Raw genomic sequence first — 26,166 nt, forward strand, 5'->3', positions numbered from 1 at the left:
TTTCGAGGTAACCTGTCACTTCACTCTGGTTGATGCCCTCCTCAGATTGACGCTGTTTATTAATTGTGCCCACAATTGCCATGCAACGCTTTGAAAGGGCTGACAACTGCAAGGCATGACCTAGGACAATCTCCCGCGTGCTTTCAAAGTAGCAATCAATGCTTAAATTCAAGGAGTGGATAGTTTTGTGGCACTCGGCAATGTCAAGGGTTTCACCTTTCTCGGCCAGGCCCAGCAATTCTGAAACAGCTTTATAGGCCGATTTGTTCGCCTCAGTGGTTTGGGTATAAGGATCGTCATTAGCAAGACTTATCCGTGAAAGCTTCGCGCTGGCTTCAGCAGCCCCTTCCCTCTCATCATTGCGGAACCAGTGGTCATACTGTAGATCTTTCTCGACCAGCGCTGTGGCGACTCGTGCATAGATGGGGTTGGCCTTATAACCCATACTGCGTAATAGGAGCAAAGTATAGGCAATTCCGAAGAGGTCGAAATCGTGAGTCTTCTCGAGAAGTAGCGTAAGCCAGTCTGCCAAAACTTCATAGCTTTCGGACTCTCTGTTTGTCTTCTGGAGGTCACTTTCATCGACACCGCCGAAGCCCTGGCTTGCAAGCAACGGGACGGGACTTTCTCGGATTCAGTATGAAAGGGAAAGGATTTTTGAGATGCGTGAAGCTATCGTAAGTCTCGGCAGGCACATCGCTTCCTTTAACCGATATCGGTTGATCCGCTCTTTGTGTTGAATCATTTCCGCACAGCGCCTGCAAAGGGGGTCCTCTGGCTCATGCAGGTAGCGAAATGCCATGGCAAAATGATACATCATGAAAATACGTAGATCGAGGCAATACGGGCTATATTTGATCGCGTGAGAAGGGTGGAAGGACGGGATGACAGTGCAGGTGCCACCAGTCTCAAGTCGATCAACCTTTTGGGGATTTAGCTGAGCAAACTCGCCTGGAAAGTTGATGTACGGACTGACATGAATTGTGTTAACGCATTGTAGAACGACTCGTGGCCGCTTGGTCTGTAGAAACTTTGCCAGGATTGGCTCACATCGGCGATCCATGCCAGCGTTGTTCTCATATTTTTGGAACGGAAATGCGTTGACCACAGTAGTTGTCTTGATAGATCGTGCGCCTGCACTAGCGAACTGGAGGAGCTCGTCGATATGTCTCAAGGTAGGATTGCTATCAACAAAATGCTCGAAGGATTGGTTATATGGGTGATGTTCATCGCGTAATGGCCGCTCCAAAACGACGACAATATCGGAAAAACCGGAGGCCAGGTCACAAGCCTGCCTTATCTCATCAGCAGAACAGCCTAGCTCACTTCCAAATTCTCGCAGAACTTGGATGGCTTTGACATCCCTCTCTTCAGGTAGACACCTAGGCGGGGCTCGCGGCAGTCGCTTCAGACAGCCTGGTATGATCGGAATAAAGGGTGACCTATCGTGCAGATCCATTTTAATCTTATAAGATTCTATCAGGGCTATACAAGTGGACAGGTGGGTCAAGCAGTAAGAAAGAGTAGATGTACTCCGTGGATTGATAGACAGGTTCCTGGCCAGTGCGGGGATCTTCTGCCTAGAGCTTTCACGTGTTTACCTGGAGGTAACATTTCCATCTGCAAGGCTGGAAGACTCCTTCTGGACTCATTATGGTCTTAAACACCTGTCACGGTGGGTATGTTTCACCCGTACTATGCTCTCTCACGCAGCTCTCACCTGCACATGCCCTGTCTTAGACACATCCTGATCACTCGAGGTCGCCGCCGCATTGACCAAACCCTCAGCCTCAGACACAGACTCACCCTGCCGTTTCCAAAGCGGTCGATCATGCTCCCTGCAAATCATCAGCAACAGAAACATCTCAAACTCAGGAGAGACTACACACCCATGCGCCCCATAAACATATCGAATGACAAACGTCATCCCCACCAACAACGCCGTGATGACAGCCGAATACACATACCCCTTGGGAAACCTCGGCCCTTCAACCGTCGGATAAACCAGCAACGGAATCCACGCATTCCAGTGCGTCGACACGGCCGTAATAAGCACAAGCACAACCGCCCGCTCCTCCACATTCTCCCGGTATATCACATTCACCCACCCATACAGCACAGAGGAGACCGCAACAGCGGAATACTGCACCGCAAACGCAAACCACTTCGCGCCTTCGGGGACATGCCAGATTGCTAGTATCAGCGATGACGTGAAATTGAACGCCGACGCAAGGGTAATCGCCCACTCCCGTGACAAAAACAAATCCGTACTCGTGTTGATGAACAGCACGAAGAAAATTCCCAGCGCCGGCGAGATGGAATTCAGCTCGTTTACTCGCGCCGGCGCATACCTGTTCAGACTCTTCAGCCAGAGTAGGAACGACGCTGTGTTTGCGGAACTGTTGAAGAAGAGCCCGTCCCAGAGGAGCACAAGCCAGAAGCGGCGTGTGCCGAAGATCTTCCGTGCGAGCGCCCACGAGAAGGGGGCGCTTTTGGCGCGGCGTCCCTCTCGTTCCAACCGTGCGCGCGCGAGCTCTAGGTCCTTGTCTGAGATGACTAGCCGGTTGGGCTTATCGGGCGTGCCGGGGTAGATGAATGGGCCGATGAGGCCGAGCGGGAGGGTGATTATGGCGTTTACGATGAATAGCCAGCGCCAGCCGGCGAGGCCGTGCACGCCGTCAAGATTGTTGAGTGTTGCGCTTTGGAGCAGGCTCGCTGTGAGCATGCCGAGGGTTAGGCCGATGTAGAAGGCGCCGCCGCGCCGGCCGATCTCGTTGCTTTTGTACCAGGAGCCGAGGACGAAGTGCACGCCGGGGAAGTAGGCGGCCTAGTGGTGTTAGTTTCCGAAAGAGTGGTGGGAAATTGGAGCTTACCTCGAAGACGGAGACGAGGAATCTATATGCCATTATCTCGGAGTAGCTGGTTGCGCGGTACTGCAGCAGGGTGAAGATTCCCCACATGAGGTCTAGCCCCGGGACGAGCCAGTGCATGGGCACGCGCGGGAAGAGATACATGAATGGGAGCAGGGCGACGACGTTTCCGACTGTGAAGATTGTTTGAAAGTGGACGAGCTCGTTGCCGTGGAAGCCGAGTTCGTCGGACATGCCGGAGACGTAGGCATTGTCTGTGCTGGTGTTAGCCATCTTCACTGAAGACTGTGGACGGGTAAGCGTACTGATATTCCCCTGATCAATATACTTAACCCAGTACACAGTGAATGCGTACGGAACAATCAAGAGGTCAAGCTTCGTGATCAATTTCCGTTCCTCGGCCGTATCGTCTGGTGAGAACCAGTTGTACCATTTTCGTGCTGGTTCGGCCATGGTGAGAGTTGCTGCTGATACTCAACCACGCAAAAAATACCCTCCTTTGACTTCGACTGAGAGAAAGAGGAGACAGCGAGATCGGCGACTCTTATCTGCTGCTCAGTATGAGGCATCGTGATTCATGCATGTCGCGATCGTAGCGTTGATAGCACCACCGGGTTTACTCCAAATGTGTAGATGATGCCATCCAGGGCTTGATTGCGACAGCGAGACAAGCTCTGCTGCCACGCCCGGGAAGATATACCAAGACACGGATGTAAGAGCGAGCAGGCCTTGTCTCTGAGGTATCAGATGGCTTGCTAGATCCTCTGGTATCATCCGTGTGGGTAGGAAAGGGCCACCATTGAGCGATGTCGCATGCCCTTAGGGGACCAAAGCTAGCAGGCTCAGCTGGGGTCTGGAACTAGCACGTGGCAGAGGGGAGGTTTAGAAGAGAAGCACGTCAAAGTCCAGCAGAGCATGCCTTATCGCCGAAAAAGCCCGGATTACTTCACCGGGGAGAAGAGGCCCACCCCCTCATCTTCAACCCTGCATTCTCTACCTCCGACAGCCTTTTCACACAGCATAATAAGAGAATCGCCAAACTTCGTTATTCCGTACTCTCAACACTGCCACCGAGTGCCAATTATACAAACCGTACTTCCAGACCAACCAGCCCCTACACTACATTCACCCCCTTCAACCCCCAATCCTCCATCCCATCCTCCCCAACAACACTCTTGACCAACTCATGGCTCAAATTCCACAGATTACTCCCCAGCGCAACATCATTCGCCAGCATCGACTCCTTCCCCGGCTGCCCCGGGTCCGTAAAATAATACCCATTCCACCCTTTCTCCTCGACCTCTGGACTTGTCGCCGCATACAGCGCACTGAACGATCCCTGCTCAGCACTCCGACTAACCGTCGTCATAACTGTCGTGAGCAGCCTTCCCAGAAGACCGGGATATGCGTCTTTCCATTGGTTTTGCATGGCGGTGTTGACCTACAACAGTTAGTGTGTGCTATCCGTATCCGCATCCGTGTCCTGGGACTACAGCGGACAGAAACAGCGAGCAAGAGAAAGAAAGAGAGAGAAAAACATACAGCCCCCGGATGCACACTTTCCACAAACACCCGATCCCCATTAGCCCTAACAACCCTCTCGTACAACCCAAACTTAACCCCGAGGATAATCGCCAGCTTGGTCCGAGCATATAACTGCGTCGGGTCTTTCCTGTCATCATTAATTTCTTCCTTCGACGCAAACTTCGTCGTCGGCATCGTCACGCGGTGCATCTCTGAGCTCTCAAACACGATCCTCGGCGGTGGTGCGCCCGGTAACTTCGACGTCTTCCGCAGCAGCGGGAAAAGAAGATTCACGATGTAGAAGTGCGCTAGCCAGTTCACCTGGAAGATCCGCTCGATGCCGTCGGTGGACAGCGCGTATTGGTTTGCGTTTATGCCTGCGGCGAGAATGAGCTGCATTCCAGTGCCGTATGTGTCAGTTTCTTTAATCTTCTATGCTCCAATCATAGTACGGTTGTAGGTAGGTTGGTATGTACCAGATCAAGCCTCCCCTCCCTCTCCCTCACACCCTCGAAAACCTCCTTCACCTGCTTCAGATCGCCCAGGTCACAGTGCACCCACTCGATCTGTGCCTTTCCGCCTGACTCGGCCTTGATTTTGTTGATTGCGTCGGTGCCTTGCTCTTCTTTGCGGTTTACCATTATCACGCGCGCGCCGTTTAGCGCGAAGGCGCGTGAGATCTCATAACTGGCATTTGCGCATTAGTTCTCAGCTTAAGTCGAGAGGATACGTCTAGACAACGACATGAAGGCAGAGAAGTAGAGAAGGAATAAGGGACTTACCCGATTCCCAGCGCGCCACCGGTAACGAGAGCGACTCGGCCGGTGAGATCGTGGATTTCTTTCTGGGGACCGAGAATCGGGTGGAGAACGGACTGCATTTTGGGGGTGTGGTTGACTTCGTTGGGAGGGCTTGTTAGGGGACTACGAGATGCTGTGGTGAGTTCTCAGTGCCGTCTCAACCGCGAGGGTGGATATGGTGTGTTTGGATATAGATTGTGAGAATGAGAATGAGAATGGTCGTATGAGTCTGGACAACTGTAGATCTATAGGTAGTTTATGCGAGCACGACATCCAGTGACACAAATACTAGAGCAATGAAGAAGGTAAGATGCAGCTCGAGGGAAAGAAAAGCGGAGATCCAGCAGTTGTTGCCAGCAGGTGGTGTTGCGATAACCGTTGAACACATCATGACGTCTCAATCTCCATCTCCATCTCCACCAGATGAACCTGATCACCACTCTCGGCACCATATAAGCCTCGCCCAGCCTCCGATCCCTGGTTCAAGCATTCTAAACCTGAGGTCTTTTCTTTACATTCTATCAGAGAAATAAAAACAAAACACCAACATGATCCCCAAAACAGCCCCCCGCTCAACCCTCGACCCCGAAATCTCCACCTTCACCTCCAAACACCCCGACCTACGCCTCGGCGGCGAAAACCTCCTCTCCGAACGCCGCATCCACAGCCAGATCTTCAACTTCACTTCCCTGCCACCTTCAAAGCAAGCACAGATCGGAAGGGTGGAATTCACGGCCCTCCGTGGTCCGCATGGGACGATTCCGATTCGTGTTTTATACCCTTCTATCCCCCAAGAATGTCCCAGAGGTACGCCAGCGCTGATTTACTTCCATGGCGGCGGGTACACGGTCGGCTCAGCGGATGAATTTGAAAACGGGTGTCGGATTCTTGCTGAGCGCGCTGGTGTGCAGGTTTATCTTGTGGAGTATCGGCTTGCGCCGGAGTGGAAGTATCCGACGCAGTTGGATGAGTATGAGGCTGTGCTTGTGTGGGTGAGGGGTGAAGGGGGGAGGGAGAGGGGTGTTGATCCGGACCTGGTTATTGGAGGAGGGGATAGTGCCGGGGGGAATATGACGGCCGCTCTATCTCTGAGATTACGAGATGATGGGAAGAAAGAGCAGAACGGCAAGGAGAAATGGCTGACGGGGGTGTTTCTGCTGTATCCTGAGGCGAGGGTGCCGTTTGATACGCCGGCGGCGGTGGAGAATAATGGGGGTCCTTATCTTGTTTGTGAGTGATACTTTCTTCTTGGTCTGGATAAAGCGAGTAGGTGCTGATGCGCTGGCTATAGGTAACGGCATTTTTGAGTTTGCCAGGAATTACGTACCGGCTGGAGTGCCGCCGTCCATTGCGTATATCTCCCCTGGGATGCAACCGGTTGAGGATTTGAAGGGACTTCCGCCGGCGGTGGTATACACTTGTGGCTTTGACTGTTTGAGGGATGTCGGGGTGGAGTATGCTTCGAAGTTGGAAGAGGCTGGAAATCAGGTTACTTGGCATCACTACGAGACACTGTCTCACGGATTCCTCCAGATGGCGCCGTGGAGTAATGCAGCTATGAATGCACTTCTTCAAGTTGCGCAGGATGTTGCAGATATGGTCAAGAAAGCTCGGGGTCCATGAGAGTAGAAATGACTGATTGTGGTTATGAATGAGTCTAAGAATACAAAATCCACTGTACAGAATATCACACTGTAGTGATATTATAGAATGATCTTTCTTGCAACTTCAAGATCCTCCATCTCCTTCGTGTACTGCAGCCGCTGTCGGTGAATGACAGGATCCTCGCCAGCAACATCCTCCAGCTCCTGATTCGACAAACGATAGATGAAGGTCGGTGAGAGCAGCTTGATCGGACTCTTTGGGCCACTCAACAAGAAGTAATTCGCCGACTGCATGCAAACATTGTCAACAAAGCGTGTCTGCGCAACGAAATAGTACGCTCGTAGTATGTCATGAACCTGTCCAAGCATAAAGTCTAGGTTACTCAGTCCTGGCAATGCTGCTCTGATATCATCTACTCGCACCACCTTGCCCAGAGTGACATTGCCGGCATGGAAGGTCTTTTCCGTGAGGTACCTTTGCATCTTCAACTCTGGCCTGCAAAGGTTAGCTGGATTAGAGAAACAGAAACAAGACCTACCGATCCTGTAGGGTTGCGGTGAATGATTGATGCAATGACATGAGGGTGTCGTTGCGTTCGTTTTCAAGAAGAAATCGGGTGTGATCCATTGCTGCCTGGTATCTCTTTTGCAGACCATCCGTCATGATAGACAATAATCCACGGGATATGCGCTGGTCCGGGCAGAGGTCATTGATTACAGTAACGATAAATGCATTGACAACAGCGATGAGGTCGCTAACATAGCCAAGAGCAATACTCTCCCACTTGATGGTTTGTTTCTTCATGACACTGGGAAGCAGGGCAGTGCTGAACGTCCCGATTTCGAACCCACGCGAACCCTGATACTCCGCAGCAAGCCACTGGTAGATGTCGTCCTCAACAGGTTGAGCCAGGAGCTCGCCCTCAACGAGTGTCCCGTTAAGATCTAGCTTGGTCTCAATCTTTCGGGTAATGAACTGAGTCTCCTCCTTTTCGACCTTCTGGTGAACTGGTTGCGGAGGCTCCGTCTCCTCGCCGCGGAAACGATAGACGTGACCGAGGGCCATCATGTCGGCTTTGAACTGTTCATTGCGGTTGATGATGGTGGTCGCGAGCCGGAACTGTTTGACCTTTTCAAAGATTTCGTCTGCGCCATAGTTTCCGCGCAGGGCGTTGGCCATGATCGTCTCAAACTTTGCGACGATGTCGAGGAGATAATCGACTTGCTGCTCACGCGTCGCGCGTTCATGGCCCAGGGAGTTCAAGGATGTTTTGGTTTCATTCAGCTTTTTGTTGATGTCCAGCCGTACCTGGTACAGTTAGGGTGGATGTGTAGATAGGGGATTAGGACCTACCATTGGGAACTCGCGACGAGCATTGTCGGTAATAGTTTCTTGCAACCGCTTCCTAAGTGACTCGATACCAAACCTATCCGGCGCAATTGTGCTCCATCCTTCTTTCTTGATAAGTTCCTCCTCAACCTCGGCTCGAGTTCTGTCGCCTATCGCAAGCTCGCTCTTACCCAGGTTGCGAACGAGTACCCAGCCGTGTCTGAGAGGCATATTTCGACCAGCGATCAAGTCCAAGACGTGCGCTTCAGCACCTCGGTCAACTAGGTCGGGTTTGGTAAGGACACCAAGAGTGCGCTGGCCTTCGGGATCAACTTCACGGGCGCGTTCAATGACCTCTTGCGTCGCGACATCGACGTTGGCCGGAACGACAGCAAGTATGATCGACCGTGGGTTCTTCATGTACTCTTGCACGATACCACGTACGACCTCGATATCATTCTTGGTTGTCACACCGGGCGTCACTGTTTTGAAGATCCCTGGGACATCGATCACAGACAAATGGTCCTCATCTGGGCCGCTGATCTCAAGGCGAAAGACGTGTCGGGCGAAGGTCGGCTTTGACTGATCCTCGAGCGTTCGAATACCCATCACAGTGTGCACCTATCAAGGCGATCAGCAGTGCGACATCTTCTGGGCGGTTGACCTACCTGCTGTATCATATCGGAAAACACCTTTGGACTGAGTGTGCCCGTCTCCGACCGGGTCCATGCCTTGAGCTTCGCGACACATTCTGGGGTGGATTGTGAGGCTGGCTTGATAGTGGCTCGGATGCGACGCGACACCTGTCCGGTCGCGCGACGAAAGGTGATCTGAGTGGCAAAGCGGGTGCACAGCGTGCTGTCGCGGGGGAATGGCAGGCCGGTCAATCCTTCCAGGATAGAGCTTTTGCCGCTGGACTGATCACCGACGGCGATCAGCTGGGGAAGAGCGACATAGTCGCCAACGTTGCAAGCAAAGAGCTTGTCGATCTTGTCGAGGAGGGCGGGATCGGTCAGAGAGTTGGTGCTGAGGTCTTGGATGTCGGCCATGGTGTCTATCGCAGCTCGTTTCCGCGGTTTCTTAATTATGATGGCCGTAACAATATCCAGGCCAAACAGCGAGCACAGGAAGATGTGGACTTGCGCCGTGGTGATCTGTACATGACAACAACCGTGGAGTCCGGGGAGGGGAACTGAAGCCATCTCACGGGGTTGAATGCGCCCCTGCCTGGTTGGGAGCGTTCACCAACGGCAGCTGCGATGGGATAGAACCCCGGACCTCACCACCAGCATCGTTGAGAGGGCATACTGGTATGCAAAATACTGGCCTGTACATGGCTTAGCACGTATTGTTTTCTAGCTTGCTCCCCACGATGCCGGAGGAGTCCATGGTTTGGTAAGCAAGAAATCATACAGGCCACTTAACTGTAGCCATTTGATTGAAGAATACACAGGATCGTCAAGCTGTATAGGGCAGGAATGTGTATAGCAATTTAACCGGGATAATCGAAGTCCGCTGACTGAGCACAATATTAGGGCTTTGAGGCTGGAACCAGAATTGTCGAGAACAAACTAAATCCGCAGCGGAGTCTAGACCCACGGGCCTTACGCAGGATGGAAAACAGTGTCGATCACTGGATATTGGGCCTCGTCACTCCTCTCCAGACGCCGGACGGTCCTGCAAGTGCGTGGCACGTATGCCACTGGAGGCTCGTAACAGCCAATCTCCGGGTACTCATTACGACGATAGAAAGTGGCTGTGCCATCTGCTATCTACCAGCGTGTTGTTCTCAACCGCGTAAGAAAGGTCAAGTGGAGCCAGCTAAGCTCATACCAAGCACTGAACCAAAAGCATACGCGGCGCCAAGAAACTGTCTGCTTCTTGTAACTAAGGCTAGCCCTATTTTCGGCGCTGGCAACCCTATAGCTTCGTTTGTATTACGCATCCTTTTCTTCAGCCCTTTTTAGTGAAACCTCGATGGCTTGCGGTGACGCGGCTACTACCGAGGTTTTCTGAAGACGGATTATCTATAAGATGGACAAGCAGACTGTGTAATCGACTGCCATCAATAATATCTTCACCACTCGAACCATCACCATGCGCTTCTCTGGAATTCTCACTGTTACTGCAGCCACTCTGGCTCTTGCCCACCCGGGTGAGAAGCACGATCCCGCTGTCCTCAAGCGCGAGCTCCGGGCTCGAGACCTTCAGGCAATCAAGGCAAGGAATGCTTTGAACTCGTGCTCCAGTACCGACGACGCCGTACAATTGAACCAGCGCAATGTCGCCCGTCGTGCCCAGACCACTCGTCAGCTCCGAAAGGACCGTGGTATCACTGCTAGTAAGTCTTGACGCCAGTTCAAAAGGTCTGTCTAACAACGTAGACCCTCAAAAGTGGCGACGTGACTTGGCTGCTCTCGAAGAGTGGGAGGCAATCGACCACAACAAGACAGGTATCTTGAACTACGCCCCTGACACTCCTGAAGAGGAGATTTTCGGCGGCAACACCAGTGCTATCCTCTCCCCGACTATCACTGATGGCCCATACTATGTCTGGGGAGAGATCACCCGACAGGACGTGCGAGAGGAGCTTTACTCCGAAGGAGTTGACGTCTTCCTTGAGGTGCAGTACATCGATGTCAACACCTGCCGACCGATCCCTGGTGCCTTTGTCGACATTTGGAATGCCAATGCCACCGGTATCTACAGGTATGTCACCTCCCCAGCATGCAAGACTACACACTAATTGAGTAGTGGAATCGTGGCCACCGGCAACGTTGCCGCCGACGAGTGGGACTCCACCTACCTCCGAGGTATCCAGGAGACCAACGAAGACGGAATCGTCACCTTCCAGACCATCTTCCCGGGCCACTACGACGGTCGCGCAACCCACACGCATCTCCTCACGCACCTCAACGCCACCGTAAACCGTAACAACGGGACCCTAGAAGTTGGCACCGGCAGCGTCGCCCACATCGGCCAACTCTTCTGGAACGAGGTCCTTCGCACTGCGGTCGAGGAGACCACCCCGTACAATCAGAACACTCAAGCCATCACCACCAATGCTGACGACATGTGGAGTATCGAGCAGGCGAGCGACGAGTACGACCCCTTCCCTGAATATGTGTACCTCGGCAATGGGCTCGACGATGGACTGTTCGCGTGGATTCAAATCGGTATCAATGCTTCGGCTGATTACACCGACAACTCATACTACAGCATCGCGGCGTACTATGATGAAGATGGTGGCCACCAGAACACCGATAGCAGTGCTTTTGGTGGTGGTGGTGGTGGTGGCGGCGAAATGCCCTCTGGAGCTGCCCCTTCTGGGGCCATGCCATCTGGCGAGATCCCTGCCGGTACTGCTGCGCCGTCAGCTTAGGCCTTTTCGTCACTTGTGTAACAGGGCGATATGAAAGCAGTCATGTATAGGTAGTGACAAGAATCTCCGTGGGAGTACCGACCCACAGCATATAAATACCATCCACCTGCGGGTGTCGTGCATTACCCAGCCCTCTCTCTGATCCACTACATCAACCTCGCCATTCCCAAGTTTCTCTTCAGTAACTCTAATATAGGCTTCTTGCAGTTCCTTGAAGGAAGATTGAGGAAAAATGATTATTTCAGCATCACCCAAGAAACGAAACTACCTTCCTCATCGCGACCAACACCTTCATCCTCTCCATAAATACCATAAACGCCGCGTTTGATTCAGAGTACAATAGTAAATGTACTGGGCAAGTGCCTATCTAGACAATGTCTTACGCGGAATCCTGAATAATTGATTATTTAGGGGACCATACACACTCGATTTCAACCGGAACCCTCCCAGCAGACCAATCCTAACCCCGCCTCCAACCCTGACTCCAGACTCAGTTCTCCAAACAGCATCCTCGAACCTATGTAATTTAGGGTTAGAATAAATCGGCCATGCCCGCTTCGCAACAGACATACAGATTCGCCTACCTAACTAACGTGTACGCCCTCCCGCACTACCTGGAATCATCCCTAGGTCTGCGGCCCTGCCTGTCTTAGGTTATACTATCTATGCAGCAACAACTAGTTATGGATACGCTGCCTTCTCCAATCTAAGCATACCGAGCCTAAAATGAAGGGAATCTTTAGCGCTCTGTAGTCGTATGCAACTAGAGTACTTGGATGATATTGTGCCAAATTGGGATTTCGGTGCCAAGTTTGTTTACGCTGCCAGCAGCGAAGTATTTACCCTTCTACTTACATCCTACACTAGAGTTGAGTATAATTCCTAGTAGCCTTTCTGGTGGCATTCACTGCATTGTTTGATGTGAGGAACCGCCACGGATCAATGGCCCATATTCCGTGCGAAGGCTCATGAGATGGATATATCGCAGAGATGGTTCTGTTGCTTGCGACATGCATATACAATGACAGTGAGCAGATTCCAAGCACGCTAATGTCTGTACCATGACAATTCGAGGATTAGCTGGGTATTGCGCCCAACGCCGAGGCTTGGGGGTGAGGCCAAGCCCCCCAGGGGCATATCAAAACAAACACCCCGTGTCGCGCTGCGAGAACTCCTTCCTCCTAGGTATCGGCAGAATGGCGGCTCAGCTTACCTGGCTATGCATGCTTCTATTATTGGCTAGTATGTATTGCCCGAGGAGTCTCAAGAGAGGTGCTAACCCCGCCAGCTGCCCATGCCCGGGAATGCGTCTTCACGGACCCCGATGGCGCCTCCTTTTACAGCGATGATAGCGCATCCTGGGTCCTCGATGGCTGCACCACCATTGTCGCAGATATCATCGACATCAGCCGCCTTGACGACCGTTTCTACTACCCAGATGTGGTCAATATCACAGGGACGCTCCACGTATCTCGGTACACCACGCCTCGCGGATACCCAGCTGTCCCAATAATTGACATGCCGAACCTTCACTCTATCGGCGCACTGGAACTTTTCTAACACTACCTTTCTGTATAACGTCAGCATGCCGAAGTTAAAACACGTCGGTAGCAAGATTGAGATCATTGACGCGCACGGACGGCTGCACTTGGACTTCCGGTCGTTGGAGCGCGCTCCTGCAATTCGGGTTGATGGGGGTATTTACGAGTAGGCTTTCCTCTGTTTTAATGACCACAAGCGCCCTAATAACGCCGTTAGGATAAATCTTGATGCTCTAAAGATCGTCGACAATGACCTCATCATTGGCAATTGCGCCCAGTGCTCCCCCAGTCCTGTCGACCTCGACCCCGACACTGGGTTCGTGGCTTCGCTCCCGAGCCTTGTTTCTGTTGGCTACATTAAACTTGCTGGATATATTCGCAGGTGCTTCTCTCATATTGCTCATTGTGACGCATCTAGACTAACTCTCACAGCATTGGGCTAGCAAGCCTTGCGTCCGCTGGGCCGCCCACTAATGCAAGCAATAGCGAGCTGTCCACTGACTCTGGAGCACGATTCCACCTAAGACGGCCGCACAATGGTTCTAGCTTGGACCTGACAAGCCTGAAGTCAGTAGATAAGCAGCTATACATCTGGGGTGCCATGGACGGGTAGGCTGGCTGTTCCATCATGCATACTATGTTGCTGCCACTGATTATACGCTAGCCTGTCGATGCCAGCGCTGAAAGAAGCGAATGCGACGATCCACATCGACGCTTCAGAACCGCTGGACATCAATTTACCCCTTGAAAGCGCAGTATCAATTGACCTCTCTGGGCGTATCACCAGGTATGTACAGACCTGTCTAACCCTACCACTTTATGATCCAGCTGACAATGTTCCATTATAGCATCCACCTCCCCTCTTTCTTCCCAGACACAAGCATAACCCTCTCTTCAACCTACAAATGCGAGTCCAATGACCCCAACGACTCTACCGAGTCTTCCGACACCATCACGTCGCTAACCAACGTCATCTGCCCAATCCCATCGTCCGGTCTGTCAATGGCTGCTAAAATCGGAATCGGTGTAGGTACCGCGGTGGGTGCCTCGATTGTTATAGGGGGACTTGTCCTTTTCTACAGGCGTAGAAAGAGCAAAAAGGGGGAGAGACCGCCGGGCTATAGCCGGCCGGCGATATCGGTGGTGTCTGGAGTATCGGGGTCTGGTAGACAGGGAGCGGAAGCGACAGCCTCGCTGTCGGGACCGGATGCGCCGCCGCCGCCTTATTCGCCGAGGCTCACGTAGAGAGGGTCGATGGGGGCATGCCCTCAGGTAAATAGTTGCTGAAGGAAGCCAGTTAGGGTTGTTTTCTTTGAGATTTGGCTCCCATCACTAAACAATGCTCTCCGGACTATATCGAGGTCGGACTAGCCCCATGTCGATGAAGTTAACAATCAAATGCAACGTGTACAGGGCTTTATCTACCAAGCGCGAGTTTCTTGCGCGCTGTATAACCGTTTCTTTGGATGTGTTGTTTACCTGATCCCAGGCATATGGCCCTGACCCTAGAGAGACAGGCCAAATAGCTGTAACGCTGACGCTTAATTATGCCAGGTGGGTGTAAATATTCAATGAGTAGTTTTCTGGCAGGCAGCAGGTCGGAATCGAGGAAGGAACGCCCAGCCGCGCAGAACGTTGCAGATGGTATCAGAATTATGTGAAACTCGAACAGGCCTCTCCGGGTCATATAGCTGATGTTTTTGAACATCCTTGGCTGGCTTTTGATTGGCTGTGTACGGTTCTTTGTCTTGGTGACCTAGCCTGCTGCAGGTGCACTGCCCCTCGGCGCTAACAGCAGAGAGAAACATCAACCATCTTCCAGGGCATCACCAGGAGCTACCATTATCCATTTAACGGATTGTAGCCTGTTTTCTCTTTCAGGTAAACTCCTGTCGTGAAACACCCCAGACCCTCATCTCAGAAACATCAGACCCCCGCAAATGACAGCTCTCGACACCAGCTCTACCCCCCCACAAGGGATGAGCCTCCTTGATCTCCCCAACGAGATCCTACTCCATCTCGCCCAGTTTGTATCATCAGAGGCGGATCTCTGCCGGCTAAGCCTCGCAAGTAGGCGACTATACGAAATTCTCCTAAACTTCCGATTCGACTATAACAGCAACTACGGCGGATGCTCGGCGCTTCTATGGGGTGCTTTTCACGGCCATCGTGAGACGGTCCTTCGAGCTTTGGATAGAGGAGCATCCGTCAATGTGCGGGGCGTCTCCACTAGCGAGAAATGGCCGTTTGACGCTGGTGCGACGCCTCTATACCTCGCCGCTTCGCAGGGTCATGCCGATATAGTCAGTTTGCTACTGACGAAGGGAGCGCAAATAAACTCTGGAAATGATATGGGTCGACCTCCTTTGGGCGTCGCGGTGCACAATAAACACCACACCGTCGTGAGGCTCTTGGTTGAATCGGGCGCCGACTTGAACATCCAAGATAGATCTGGATACACTCCGCTGATGGTCGCTGTTACGGCCGGGGACATCCGAACCTTGACACTACTCCTTGATCGCGGTGCACGGGGCGAGAATTGTCTGTATGCTGCAGTACATGGTGGGAATGAGGAGGCGGTCATGCTTCTTCTTGAGCGGGGAATGGCCACAAATAGCCAAGGGCTTACCAGTGCGATGCTTTTAACGTCTGCGATATCACGCAACCATACAGGAATTGTCCGTTTATTACTTGATCATGGTTTTGATGCGAATGCCGGCGAGAATGGAGATTCGACGGCGTTAATGCATGCGGCGCGACAGGGTAACGAGGCTATTGTCAGAATGCTCCTTGATAAAGGCGCCGTGACCGGGTCGCAGAATCAATGGGGGCCGCTGTACTATGCGGTCAAAGGCGGACACGAGAATATTACGAGGCTCCTGCTGGAGATTGGAGATGATGTTAATTCCCAGGACCGGTACATGCAGACCCCACTGATATGGGCCGCCCAATCTGGGCATGAGGGTATGGTCAGGCTTCTGCTCGACTGGGGGAGTAGTATTGACGCTGTGGACGGACAGGGGTTTTCCGCTCTTATGCATGCGCTGTTTCCTGGTAACGGGCAAATAGCAAGGCTGCTTATTGAACGAGGTGCAGATATCAAGATTGGAGTACCTAACAGAACGAACGCTCTGGGTCTCGCGGCCAAGAATGGCCTCGACGAGGTAGTGCAGCTGCTCGTTCAATGTGGTGCGCCGGTAGACAAGCTCTCTGCAAATTCATGGACGCCGCTCATGTGGTTTGCATCCACTGGACATGAGTCGATGGTGAAGTTTCTGATTGAGCATGGTGCAGACATCAGTCTCACTACTCGTGATGGGTCGTCGGTCCTGATCCTCGCATCGCGCGAGGGGTGTGAGGGGGTTGTCCGCTTGCTTCTTCAACATCAGGTTCAGGTTGACTTTGCGTCTCCCAAGGGATTGACCGCGCTGATGTCTGCTGCGATGCGCGGTCATGAAGGAGTTGTTCGACTACTTCTCGAGGCTGGCGCAGGCCATACGCTCAAGGATAAAAGCGGAGATACAGCGCGGCAGTTGGCGTTTCTTAGGCGGCATGAAGGCATTGTGAAGATTTTGGAGGAGCATGACCTTGTTATAAGGCAGAAGACACTGCCGTCGTTGAGCACCTGAGCCGTCCGAGTCTAGCAATGTGATGTATAAAGCAGCTCAACCAAAACCATAGGAGATTAACAGTTCTCAGTCGCAGTCGAATAAATTGGGATTATACTCCGTACCGACATACTCGCAACCATAAGTCCCTACTTCAACCACATCCATCCAACCTATATCCCTCCCTACAACCCCTATCCTCCCTCCCCTAATCCCTCTTCAATCCCTCAAAAACTCCCCAAACCACCCCAACCCCTGCAAAAACGCACTCTCCTTCGCAAACCTCGCCACCCGATCACTCACATCCCCGCGAACCGCAAACCCATGCGAAACCCCACTATACAAACTAATCTGATAAGGAACACCCACCTCCTTCAGAATCTCCTCACTCTTATGCCGATTCTCAACCGGAAAGATCTGATCCGTTTCCGCAGCCGCGATACTCAACGGACCGCTAATCCCTCGAAGCTCATCCTCAGCCACGAAACTCGGATGCGCGATGAAGCCAACGTCGATTTTCGATTTCGGGGGGCGGAGATGGCGCACGACGTATTTTCCGCCGAAACAGTAGCCTACAGAGCCGATTTTCTGCTTCACGGTTAGTCTTGACTGGGGGCTGCAGTGCGCTGAGTTGTGTGGGGAAACTAAGGTAGGGTAGGGTAGGGTAAGTGCGGGCACACCTTAACCCCATACTTCCCCCTCAACTCAGCAATACTAGCTTCGATAATCGGATCGACGGTCTCGGGTGTATGCGGTGTTCCCTGCGGGTGGTAGGCACCTTTTAGCCAGGCGGGCAGATCGAAGTCGCCTGGGCGGTTTAGCGGGATTGGGTCGCCGACGAAGAGGTCCGGGACTAGAACCACTGTATTATTCGTTAGGATGTCTACTATAGAGTGTAGTCGCGGGCAGAAGGGAGGGGATGGGAGGGGAATATAGTTACAATATCCATTTGCAGCGAACTGGTCGGCGATGAGTTGGACGTTGATGAACTTGTGGCCGATGACATCGGTCAGGCTGCAACCATGGTCATTTCTTAGCTTGGTCCACTGTGAGGATTGAGATGGGATGTATACGTACATCAAGATCGCCTTCTCGTAGCTCTCCTGGTCTTGTTCTTGTTCTCGTTCTGGCTTCACGATGTAAACCTCAAAGTCGCCAATACGGGAGATTTCCCCGCGCGCTTCGCCTTCGTGTTTCACGCCTTGGTAGCAGCAATTGCTGGGTGCGAGGGATGTCATCGTGTACGATATTGGCAGAACCTAAGCTGGAGAGGAGTAAGGCCTGGATGTATCTGAGAATCTAACCAGCTCCCACGGATGATGGACGCTAGATATATAACCCAGGCAACTTTACGCCCTTACGCCCATTCTCACCCCGCATCACGTCAATCCAGCCCTCAATACGAACTCACGGAGTAATCGGCCAGCTTATCTCCATGCCCAGGTAGGGTTAGCAGTTGGAGTTGGAGACAATTGCGCGATCGACAGTCTAACGCCGATTTATCCGACTTTCCCCACTCGCAGATTTCCAGAAAAGAAAACTCGGCCGACTCCGAGCGCCGAGGCCCTGATAAAGACTTATCCTGGTTATCTCCAGGGATCATTCTTAAGGATTTCTTTCCCCATGGATCATCTTCAGTTGGACAAGTACCTGCTGTGGTGGAATTGGGAGAATTATGGTTTTTGATGCGTTGACTGGGCGTGGCGACGGCGAGCCAAGGGACGAGACGGAGAAGGGGCGAATCCCGACAGGTAAAGGGAGTGGGAGTGAAAGCGATGGCGAACGCGAACGCGAACGAGTCCTCGACCCCGACTTTTTGGTCAAATGGGATCAGGATGATCAGATGAATCCGCAGAATTGGCCGGCTAGGTATAAATGGTGGGTGACGTTTCAACTGGGGATGTTGGCGCTTGCGGGAAGTCTGGGATCGAGCATTTTCACGCCAGCGCATGGGATTATTGGTGAATATGTCGGTGTTAGTCAGGAGGTTGCTGTGCTGGATGTGGCGCTGTATCTGTGAGTGTTCCTTATTGAGTGTTCCTTATCTGAAGTGTTTGGAATGGCGTGTTGATTGTGCACCCAGGGTCGGGTTCATCTTCGGCCCCATCATCTGGGCGCCGATGTCTGAGATCTGGGGACGGAGAGTTAGTATCCTGCCTGCGGTGTTTTGTCAGTCGCTGTTCGCGATCGGGACGGCGAGGAGCACCAATGCGACGTCAATCTTTGTCACCCGGTTCTTCACCGGGTTCTTTGGCTCTGCCCCGATTAGCAATGTCACTGCGGCGCTGGGGGATATGTGGAGTCGCGAAACGCGTGGCATAGCAGTCAGTCTGTATGCTGTCGCTGTGAACGGAGGACCAGCGCTCGGTCCACTCATCGGAGCTTCTCTCATCGCGAACCCGAACCTCAACTGGCGCTGGACCGGCTATATCCTCGCCATCTGGGTGTTTGTCACCTTCGCCATGGCGTTCTGCTTCCTCCCGGAGGTATACCCGCTCGTCCTGCTGAAGCAGAAAGCGCAGCGGCTGCGCAAAGAAACCAACGACAACCGCTACTACCACCCGCACGAACACCTGAAACTTGACGTCCACTCCATCCTCACCAAGCAGCTCTCTCGGCCGATAATTATGCTCACCACCGAGCCCGTTGTCACTTGTATCGCCATATACGCCTCCTTCGTCTACGGCGTCATGTACCTCACCCTCGAAGTCTTCCCCATCGTCTTCCGAGAAATCCGCGGCTGGCACCCCGTCGTCGCAACCCTGCCTTTCCTCGCCCTGCTAATCGGAGTTATCTCCTCCATCGGCCTAAATATCTGGAACCAATACCGCTACAACGAGATCGCAGCCAACGCGAACGGCAAACCAGTCCCCGAAGCCCGACTACCGCCGATGGCCATCGGCGCGATCTTCTTCGTCGTCGGCGCGTTCCTGTTTGCTTGGACAGCGAAGCCCCCGAACCATTGGATTCTGCCGTGTCTGGCGGCGTTGTTCATCGGTATCGGCTTCAACTGCATTTTCCAGCAGTGCCTGAACTTCCTTGTTGACATGTATGGCATCTATGCGGCGAGTTCGACGGCGGCGGTGACCTTTCTACGGAGCATTATGGCGGCGGGATTACCGCTAGCTGCGAGGCCGATGATTGACGCGTTGGATGTTGGCCCTGCGGTGTCGATTATCGGCGCTGTCGCGACGGTGTTGCTGCCTATTCCTTTCTTATTTATGAAGTATGGCCCGCGCTTGAGGAGGTTGTCGAAGTTGACGCCTGATCGGCCGAATTAGATACCCCGGATAGATAATAGATCTGTGTTTGATAGACGATTTGGTTGATGAGTTTGTGTATTTGCATGCCCGTCCTGGATCCGCTGTGAGCGTGACTCTCGGATATAAACATCAGATTCGGCAACCCCGGTTAGTCCGAGGGCTGATGCTATCTCCGAGCGGCAACTCGCCGTTAGGCAAGAATCCTTGCGGCCTGAGGCAGCGAGCAGCTCTGTCCGGAGAAACACTCTGCCGAAATCCCGATAGGACAGCAGGCCGCTCCAGTTATAGCCTCAGGCCACAAATAGACGACGCTCCGAAGGGCTCCAACCTTCTACTTCCCAACGCTAAGAGTAGCGACATGAACTTGATTCTGAAACCGCGCATCAATATCAACGCCTCTAATCTGGTAAAACTCCATTTCATACATGTTTGTACCGATGAGCAAGACCTTTCGAGTAATCACTCCTGTATTACTTCCAAAGTTTGGTTCTACCAGGCAGAAATATATATTATTTAGACAATTACCCTGTGCCAGCACTACCGACAAAACCATCATTCGCAAATTGGGATGAGTTCAATTTGCCTCTTTCCCTAAAGGATCAGCCCGAATACTCAACTAAAGTCTTACAATTTCTAAATACCAGTATCTCCTCCTGTTCCTACTAGTAAATAGATGAAAAATTGGAGAACTATCTGGGAATTTGTGTATACTCTATTCAAATCATTGCACGTCAGAAGGTTAATTACACCATCACTTCGTTTAGACAAAAGGACGGGCTCGAGGTTTGAGAGAACAGGGTAATCTAATGTTCCTGCAGATAAGCCAAGGGCCATTAAGGAGTGGGATAAATGGAGATAGAACTACTCCGTACTAGACACAGTAGCCTGAGGAATTGCTCTCGGTTCCCCAGGAAAGCAGGGAATCTGCAAAAAAATGTCTAGATCAGGATCTGAGACTGTGCTAAGCGTAGACATGGTATTTTCTACGCCTCTACGGTTATCGGTAGGGAGGAAATGACGGGTTTCATGGCTATGACAGAGCGTGGTGGTCGAGATCATGAGCTTGGTTTGCAGACTTAGGCTGAGGAGGGATGAAGTAAGGTGAGCGCTGTCAGTCGTCGTACTGCGATATCGCAATAAAACCCCCAGGCAGGAATATCATCGTTGTAGATGACTTTCGACTCACCGAGGATCGATCCGACCGTTAGTCACTCGAGACTCGAGGGAAACTGCAAGGAAACCTTGGATGTTCAACTCCGCTAACGTCCACGGGTAAATGTGGACATTGATCGCTGGGAGATCCATGGGCAGTATGAGACAGCTGAATCAAGCCTTGATTGCGGTGATTCAGGGACGTAAGAGACTAAGAGTAAACATTCTTGGCGGGATGACGACGCCAAGGTGGAAGAGGCATACCTTGGCCGCTATGCTTTCTGACCAAGGATTCTGTTTGTTGTGATACAGAGGTAATAACCCTTGGTTCGCGTTGATCAACAGACATGGTACGGGTGATTCGCGTCCCAGCAGATAGATTAAGAGCGGATCTGATATCCCGTGTCACGGCGCTGCCTTGGTTCGGGTGCATGGGGAAGACTTGGCTGTTTGTCAACACCAGCCTCTCCTTGAGGTAGTGTAAGAGCAGACTCATTGAGACGCCTTGTCTGAACAGTTGACTTATGAGTCAAACCATTTTGACTGCGTACCTGTACCCTGCCAAGAGGCCACAGTGGCCGTTTTCTTCCATCAACCCACCCCTCCCGCACCTCCACATAGGAGATTGATTGTACCTTGAGCCAGGAAAATACATCCGTGTGTTGCGTCATAAGAGAGTGAACCCTAGATTGGTATCTGAAAGACCTCAAGATCTACACGACGCCGCGTCACAGTGGAAGAGAGATAACGGGAGTCGTCCGAAGATATTCTCCGAGAAGAGCTGAGCTTCAGATCGAAGCACCTAATCGACCGGATCGGCAGACCTAGAAGCAAAGATTGCTGCAGAAGAGCCAGCAATTCCATCATACGGCGATCCTCATGAGATGCCACAGGGCTCTGGCTTTGTTGTTGCCTGGGAGCTCTGACCACATTGGCTGCGAGTAACTGCCGAAGAGGTTCATGACGATTTGGCGCGTAATGGGACAGCTTAGAATCTGGGCCTGATGTCATTTACTCCAGCTCCTCCAGTATGGGGAAGGGGAATTAATAGAAACAGAGACGTTGAGTGGAGAATTGCGTAGCCGTAGGGGTGACAGCTCTGCGCTCACCCTGACGTCATCTCCACCAATCCTCAGCCCTGCAGCCCTATATAACTCCTTCTAACACCTCTCCCTTAGCCTCGATCAATAACACTGCAATAACACAATCAATCATAAGAACAACAATCAAACGAAGCATCTACTACAACCAAAACCATGTCTTTCAGCCATAACTCTCTCAATCCCACCGGCGCCGCTCCTCACGGTTCCCACATGGCCAACAAGCTCGACCCTCGCGTTGACACCGTCGACAGCACAAACAGCGGTTTCGGCTCTGGCAACCCCGGTGCCAACATGGACCCTGCCCAGGCTCACGCTGAGAACGCCTACGGTGCCCGCACCTCCTCTCGCACCTTCGACACCACCCCTGCCACCCACGCCAACACTGGCGCCACGCACACTGGCACGCACACTGGTACCAACACGCACACCAACTCCGCTGGTCCTCACAATTCCAACATGATGAACAAGCTCGATCCCCGTGTTGACAGCGACCGCGACAACCGCGCCAAGTACGCGCCTGGCACAACCAGCACTGGCAACGAGTACACCTCCACAACCGGCAATGCTGGTCCTCACAACTCCAACATGATGAACAAGGCCGATCCCCGCGTCGACTCCGACCGTGATGCCCGCGCCAAGTACGCTCCTCAGACCACCACCACTGGCAACCAGTACACTGCTACTTCTGGTAACGCCGGTCCTCACAACTCGAACCTCATGAACAAGGCCGACCCCCGCGTGGACAGCGACCGTGACACTCGCTCCAAGTACGCCCCTGGCGCTACCAACACTGCTCCTTCCACCAACGCTGGCCCTCACAACTCCAACATGATGAACAAGGCCGATCCTCGTGTTGACAGCGATCGAGACAACCGTGCTCAGTACGCCCCTGGCACTACCTCCACCACCAGCAACAACACCCACACTGCTTCCGGCGGCCTCGGCTCCCACGGTGCTCACACTGGCACCACTGGCTCTGGCCTGACTGGCTCCCACGGAACTCACACTGGTACCACCGGTACCGCTGGCTCTGGCCTCGCCGGCTCTCACGGAACCCACGGCACTCACACCGGCACCACTGGCACCTCCGGTCTGACCGATACCACCGGCACTCACGGTGCTCACACTGGCACTCACACCGGCACCGGCGCGGGCACCACCGGCCTCGGCGAGAAAGCCCACAACTCCAACATCCTCAACAAGCTCGACCCCCGCGTCGACAGCAAGACCGGCACCTACAAGACCGAGCACAACTCCAACACCAACACCTCGTCCACCGGCACCGGTGTCGGCCACAACCCAACCACCTCCTCCAACAGCGCCCACCACACCGGCCAAACCAACGCCACCCGCACCGGCGAGAACGTCGGCACGGGCGTCAAGGGTGCCGCTGCAAACGTCCATGCAAGTCCCACCTCTCGCGCCATCTAAGCGTGTGCTTGTATTCTAATAACCATCACAGGGCATGGGCGAGTCCTTGCGCGGCGGGCTGAATGCCGCTGTCGATAGTGCCTTTGGACACCAGGATGGTGTTGCGAAGAATGATGCTGTTGCCAGACAGGGCGAGCATGAGATTCGCTCTGGTAACTTCAACAGCAGCAACCGCTACTAGGCTACGTTGGGCTGGGACTTCCTCGGGATATGTATTCTTTATGATGTGATGATGCCTTTATGATGCGATTGCGATTGATATCCGGTCTGTGACCGCGCTTTTCCTTTGAGATTGTATATTAGTGTGAATAATCAATGATTCTATCTGAACTGTTTTTTCTTCGTATTTCGATAGCTCTCTTCTCTCAGTCCCTGCTTCTTCTCAAAGCCCATCCATCCATTTTTACCGGGATAAATGTCTTTTTTCGCTCATAGTTTTGTTCAATTTGTCTGACTCATCGCTAAGTACACTACTTGCCTGGCAACAACCATAGATTGCGAGCATGCCGGGGCTTTGCGCAAGTCTAACGCCATAGGCCGTCAACGACAGGTAGGTTTCAAATGATATCGTTGATCGGTGCCACTGTAGGGAAGGTAGTGACTATCAGGGTCGGTAACTCGTGCTAGATAATTCTCTTTATAGATCATGCTGGTCAGGATATCTTAGACAGTAGTCCGCCCATTTAAATCATAGCATCTGCGCTCCTGCGCCGTTAAATATCAAACCAGGCCTCCAAACAGAGGGAGAAACAATCATCTACTCGGTCTCAGCCTCGGCCTTGGTATTATCAACAGCCAGACCTTCAACTCCTCCAACTTCAAAACCTCCCAGATTCCGCAAGGGGTCGTCTATCTTATAGTATACCCCGATGTATGGATGCTTATCCGAACGAATCTCAACACAGCCGGTATGCCTCCAGGAGATCTCCGTCTCATGCGATGAGCCGCAACCATTGGAGAATCCCATAGCAGTCCTGCAGGAGACCACAGTCAGAAAGCCAGTACCAGTTTCAAGATCAGAGTCTCGAAGGCCTGCCTTACCAGTCGTTCACGTTCTCGCCATCCGTGATGGTGAGCTGGGCAAAACCAAAGGGCATGCCTGCAGTTTTCGCGTCGCAGCATAAAGATTTAATGCCACGAGAACCGTAAAACTGCGTTGACACAGAAAGGTTGCATCTAGGTGGTGTGAGTGTATGAGAGAGGGAAATTTCATTGCTTATCAACAAAGAGAGGGGGTATACCCAGGGCCCTTGAACAGGGTTAAATTCCACCCCGCATGGGCAATTCTCACGAAGGGAAGGATCGTTCCGAGTTGAGAGAGAAGCATGGTCGGGCTAAAGCTGGAATGTTGAAATGGTAGATGGGAAAATGGATTGACCTTGTCTGAGAGGATACATGGACTGGGCTCAAAATGCAATCTTAAATACTGTCGACTGTAGAGGGAGGTATGGCTGTCTGGAAGTGCTGTATATGTGTTTTTCTGTCTCGTCCCTGCATTTGTCTCTCCTGGTTCGCGGTTTCATAGAGTCATCGCGTTGGGACATGTGAGTACGTGATAGTAGAAATGGCTGAATGAAGCAGTAGATCAAATTTGACTTGTTGGATAGGAATATTTCTTTTTGATTACTAGGACCATACTGCGTATAGCCGGAATGAGAGGGTACAGGCCCTGGCCCTGCCTGGTATCCGCGTACCCTTCTTGGCATTGTTGACCGAGAAAAGACTCAGCTTATTAGAAATGCTTAGGTGAGACGGAGAGTGTGGGTTTGTAGTTTGACAGCTGGGGAAGATTGAAAAGTGACACAGGAGGCCGGGGGCTGCATATAAAACGGGTGCGCAGGGGTATTGTCCGTGCGAAGGGGACGAGGCGCGTTCTAAGGTAGAGACCATCTCTAGACCTTCTGGCAGACCGACCGGCGTTGGGCATCTTGTTAATCCCCGAGGCGGATCATCGGGGACTTACCAGGGTGTCATTCTCGTAGTCCTGACATTGCGTTACTCCGTGGACGTGTTTCAGCGAGTCTTAAAGGATTGCTTGAAGTGCTTCACACCCGGAAGTCCGTTACGAGGTCTCACTTAAGCATCGCATGGCAAATCCTACGCGAGCTTGAGCAAACTGAAACTCCGCAGGGTTACTTTGCTAGGTCTTGGCTTGGTCTATCGCATCACAGACTATTGGCTAGAGGATCTTGATTGACAACTGGCGGTCCGTGGCTCCATGTCTATTACTCCCATGCTGACCTAGAGGGACTGGAGGGCAGTAGGCATTCCAGTATCAACCGACCAAACGGTCCTGTTAACCCATGCAGGGTATAGCTACTAGTCACAATGTCCAATCTTTGTTATTCAGAGTGAACCAGTAGGCCTGAATTCATTTCTAGATATGGCTTCGGCGATAAAGGGACCCTCGATAACTACCGGAGAACCCCCTGAGACTGCAGGTCTCTGGTATAAGACATCCACTGGAAAAGGTCAAACACACTCCCGCTGTTCCCCGCTCCATCTTCAACCCCCTCTCTTGAGATCATGGTGACACCTTAATCCCAGTCAGCGTTGCA

The 26,166-nt window shown here is 52.5% G+C and overlaps 14 protein-coding genes across 14 annotated transcripts; 9 read left to right on the top strand and 5 right to left on the bottom strand.

The window, feature by feature from the left end:
• Nucleotides 1-12: 12 nt before the first annotated feature.
• BJY04DRAFT_72297 (uncharacterized protein) lies at nt 13-1,514 on the bottom strand. Its single transcript, XM_073720941.1, has 2 exons — nt 977-1,514; nt 13-922 (listed from the first exon to the last, which is right to left on the bottom strand). The coding sequence occupies exons 1-2, from the start codon at nt 1,457-1,459 to the stop codon at nt 635-637; spliced, it is 771 nt and encodes a 256-aa protein (XP_073570442.1). The 5' UTR covers nt 1,460-1,514; the 3' UTR covers nt 13-634.
• Nucleotides 1,515-1,705: 191 nt separating this feature from the next.
• On the bottom strand, nt 1,706-3,379 carry BJY04DRAFT_228268 (major facilitator superfamily domain-containing protein; the record flags this gene model as incomplete). Its single annotated transcript, XM_073718803.1, has 4 exons — nt 3,176-3,379; nt 2,874-3,124; nt 1,890-2,827; nt 1,706-1,838 (listed from the first exon to the last, which is right to left on the bottom strand). Exons 1-4 carry the CDS (start codon nt 3,321-3,323, stop codon nt 1,706-1,708), a joined length of 1,470 nt encoding a protein of 489 aa, XP_073570443.1. The 5' UTR covers nt 3,324-3,379.
• Nucleotides 3,380-3,984: 605 nt separating this feature from the next.
• On the bottom strand, nt 3,985-5,274 carry BJY04DRAFT_208030 (short chain dehydrogenase/reductase family protein; the record flags this gene model as incomplete). Its single annotated transcript, XM_073713937.1, has 4 exons — nt 3,985-4,311; nt 4,413-4,787; nt 4,871-5,081; nt 5,177-5,274. The coding sequence occupies 4 exons, from the start codon at nt 5,272-5,274 to the stop codon at nt 3,985-3,987; spliced, it is 1,011 nt and encodes a 336-aa protein (XP_073570444.1).
• A 468-nt stretch (nt 5,275-5,742) lies between these two features.
• BJY04DRAFT_208031 (alpha/beta hydrolase) lies at nt 5,743-6,817 on the top strand (the record flags this gene model as incomplete). The annotated part of the gene is made up of 2 exons (XM_073713938.1): nt 5,743-6,424; nt 6,486-6,817. 2 exons carry the CDS (start codon nt 5,743-5,745, stop codon nt 6,815-6,817), a joined length of 1,014 nt encoding a protein of 337 aa, XP_073570445.1.
• A 10-nt stretch (nt 6,818-6,827) lies between these two features.
• On the bottom strand, nt 6,828-9,598 carry BJY04DRAFT_191128 (dynamin family protein). The gene is made up of 4 exons (XM_073711594.1): nt 8,797-9,598; nt 8,153-8,749; nt 7,338-8,107; nt 6,828-7,294 (listed from the first exon to the last, which is right to left on the bottom strand). The coding sequence occupies exons 1-4, from the start codon at nt 9,328-9,330 to the stop codon at nt 6,898-6,900; spliced, it is 2,298 nt and encodes a 765-aa protein (XP_073570446.1). The 5' UTR covers nt 9,331-9,598; the 3' UTR covers nt 6,828-6,897.
• A 605-nt stretch (nt 9,599-10,203) lies between these two features.
• Nucleotides 10,204-11,638, top strand: BJY04DRAFT_72311 (intradiol ring-cleavage dioxygenase). Its single transcript, XM_073720942.1, has 3 exons — nt 10,204-10,469; nt 10,513-10,837; nt 10,883-11,638. The coding sequence occupies exons 1-3, from the start codon at nt 10,226-10,228 to the stop codon at nt 11,508-11,510; spliced, it is 1,197 nt and encodes a 398-aa protein (XP_073570447.1). The 5' UTR covers nt 10,204-10,225; the 3' UTR covers nt 11,511-11,638.
• Nucleotides 11,639-12,706: 1,068 nt separating this feature from the next.
• Nucleotides 12,707-13,070, top strand: BJY04DRAFT_219105 (uncharacterized protein; the record flags this gene model as incomplete). The annotated part of the gene is made up of 2 exons (XM_073716492.1): nt 12,707-12,752; nt 12,799-13,070. The coding sequence occupies 2 exons, from the start codon at nt 12,707-12,709 to the stop codon at nt 13,068-13,070; spliced, it is 318 nt and encodes a 105-aa protein (XP_073570448.1).
• Nucleotides 13,071-13,095: 25 nt separating this feature from the next.
• BJY04DRAFT_219106 (LPXTG cell wall anchor domain-containing protein) lies at nt 13,096-14,296 on the top strand (the record flags this gene model as incomplete). The annotated part of the gene is made up of 5 exons (XM_073716493.1): nt 13,096-13,217; nt 13,269-13,433; nt 13,484-13,618; nt 13,716-13,838; nt 13,900-14,296. 5 exons carry the CDS (start codon nt 13,096-13,098, stop codon nt 14,294-14,296), a joined length of 942 nt encoding a protein of 313 aa, XP_073570449.1.
• Nucleotides 14,297-15,623: 1,327 nt separating this feature from the next.
• BJY04DRAFT_191132 (ankyrin repeat domain-containing protein) lies at nt 15,624-16,766 on the top strand. Its single transcript, XM_073711595.1, has one exon. It carries the CDS (start codon nt 15,634-15,636, stop codon nt 16,678-16,680), a length of 1,047 nt encoding a protein of 348 aa, XP_073570450.1. The 5' UTR covers nt 15,624-15,633; the 3' UTR covers nt 16,681-16,766.
• A 106-nt stretch (nt 16,767-16,872) lies between these two features.
• On the bottom strand, nt 16,873-18,280 carry BJY04DRAFT_191134 (esterase/lipase). The gene is made up of 4 exons (XM_073711596.1): nt 17,737-18,280; nt 17,600-17,673; nt 17,340-17,521; nt 16,873-17,247 (listed from the first exon to the last, which is right to left on the bottom strand). Exons 1-4 carry the CDS (start codon nt 17,895-17,897, stop codon nt 16,879-16,881), a joined length of 786 nt encoding a protein of 261 aa, XP_073570451.1. The 5' UTR covers nt 17,898-18,280; the 3' UTR covers nt 16,873-16,878.
• BJY04DRAFT_191138 (uncharacterized protein) lies at nt 18,281-19,054 on the top strand. The gene has a single exon (XM_073711597.1). The coding sequence runs from the start codon at nt 18,335-18,337 to the stop codon at nt 18,677-18,679; it is 345 nt and encodes a 114-aa protein (XP_073570452.1). The 5' UTR covers nt 18,281-18,334; the 3' UTR covers nt 18,680-19,054.
• BJY04DRAFT_191139 (major facilitator superfamily domain-containing protein) lies at nt 19,030-20,029 on the top strand. Its single transcript, XM_073711598.1, has one exon. It carries the CDS (start codon nt 19,122-19,124, stop codon nt 19,938-19,940), a length of 819 nt encoding a protein of 272 aa, XP_073570453.1. The 5' UTR covers nt 19,030-19,121; the 3' UTR covers nt 19,941-20,029.
• Nucleotides 20,030-22,267: 2,238 nt separating this feature from the next.
• Nucleotides 22,268-23,938, top strand: dprC. Its single transcript, XM_073711599.1, has 3 exons — nt 22,268-22,747; nt 22,991-23,581; nt 23,640-23,938. Exons 1-3 carry the CDS (start codon nt 22,331-22,333, stop codon nt 23,787-23,789), a joined length of 1,158 nt encoding a protein of 385 aa, XP_073570454.1. The 5' UTR covers nt 22,268-22,330; the 3' UTR covers nt 23,790-23,938.
• Nucleotides 23,939-24,165: 227 nt separating this feature from the next.
• On the top strand, nt 24,166-25,186 carry BJY04DRAFT_191145 (uncharacterized protein). Its single transcript, XM_073711600.1, has one exon. The coding sequence runs from the start codon at nt 24,478-24,480 to the stop codon at nt 24,730-24,732; it is 255 nt and encodes an 84-aa protein (XP_073570455.1). The 5' UTR covers nt 24,166-24,477; the 3' UTR covers nt 24,733-25,186.
• The last annotated feature ends 980 nt before the right edge of the window (nt 25,187-26,166 follow it).

The sequence above is a fragment of the Aspergillus karnatakaensis genome (genome assembly GCF_047715665.1).
Source record: "Aspergillus karnatakaensis strain CBS 102800 unplaced genomic scaffold BJY04scaffold_29, whole genome shotgun sequence".
Lineage (NCBI taxonomy): Eukaryota > Fungi > Ascomycota > Eurotiomycetes > Eurotiales > Aspergillaceae > Aspergillus > Aspergillus karnatakaensis.

Bases quoted from the DNA above. Each gene is read 5' to 3' on its own strand.
- BJY04DRAFT_191134 (XM_073711596.1), bottom strand. From the start codon at position 17,897: ATGACATCCCTCGCACCCAGCAATTGCTGCTACCAAGGCGTGAAACAC. The intron at 17,522-17,599 runs GTAACTATATTC...CGAATAATACAG, and splicing joins GTTCGCTGCAAATGGATATT to TGGTTCTAGTCCCGGACCTC. The intron at 17,248-17,339 runs GTGTGCCCGCAC...ACCGTGAAGCAG, and splicing joins GGGGGAAGTATGGGGTTAAG to AAAATCGGCTCTGTAGGCTA.
- BJY04DRAFT_72297 (XM_073720941.1), bottom strand. From the start codon at position 1,459: ATGGATCTGCACGATAGGTCACCCTTTATTCCGATCATACCAGGCTGT. The intron at 923-976 runs GTCAGTCCGTAC...AATCCCCAAAAG, and splicing joins AATGCGTTAACACAATTCAT to GTTGATCGACTTGAGACTGG.
- BJY04DRAFT_191128 (XM_073711594.1), bottom strand. From the start codon at position 9,330: ATGGCTTCAGTTCCCCTCCCCGGACTCCACGGTTGTTGTCATGTACAG. The intron at 8,108-8,152 runs GTAGGTCCTAAT...TAACTGTACCAG, and splicing joins CTCGTCGCGAGTTCCCAATG to GTACGGCTGGACATCAACAA. The intron at 7,295-7,337 runs GTAGGTCTTGTT...TAACCTTTGCAG, and splicing joins ACCGCAACCCTACAGGATCG to GCCAGAGTTGAAGATGCAAA.
- BJY04DRAFT_191132 (XM_073711595.1), top strand. From the start codon at position 15,634: ATGCTTCTTCTTGAGCGGGGAATGGCCACAAATAGCCAAGGGCTTACC.
- dprC (XM_073711599.1), top strand. From the start codon at position 22,331: ATGTCTTTCAGCCATAACTCTCTCAATCCCACCGGCGCCGCTCCTCAC. The intron at 22,748-22,990 runs CCTCACAACTCC...ACCAACGCTGGC, and splicing joins CCACAACCGGCAATGCTGGT to CCTCACAACTCCAACATGAT. The intron at 23,582-23,639 runs GCAAGTCCCACC...TAACCATCACAG, and splicing joins GTGCCGCTGCAAACGTCCAT to GGCATGGGCGAGTCCTTGCG.
- BJY04DRAFT_191138 (XM_073711597.1), top strand. From the start codon at position 18,335: ATGGTTTTTGATGCGTTGACTGGGCGTGGCGACGGCGAGCCAAGGGAC.
- BJY04DRAFT_191145 (XM_073711600.1), top strand. From the start codon at position 24,478: ATGTATGGATGCTTATCCGAACGAATCTCAACACAGCCGGTATGCCTC.
- BJY04DRAFT_191139 (XM_073711598.1), top strand. From the start codon at position 19,122: ATGGCGTTCTGCTTCCTCCCGGAGGTATACCCGCTCGTCCTGCTGAAG.
- BJY04DRAFT_72311 (XM_073720942.1), top strand. From the start codon at position 10,226: ATGCGCTTCTCTGGAATTCTCACTGTTACTGCAGCCACTCTGGCTCTT. The intron at 10,470-10,512 runs GTAAGTCTTGAC...CTAACAACGTAG, and splicing joins GGACCGTGGTATCACTGCTA to ACCCTCAAAAGTGGCGACGT. The intron at 10,838-10,882 runs GTATGTCACCTC...CTAATTGAGTAG, and splicing joins AATGCCACCGGTATCTACAG to TGGAATCGTGGCCACCGGCA.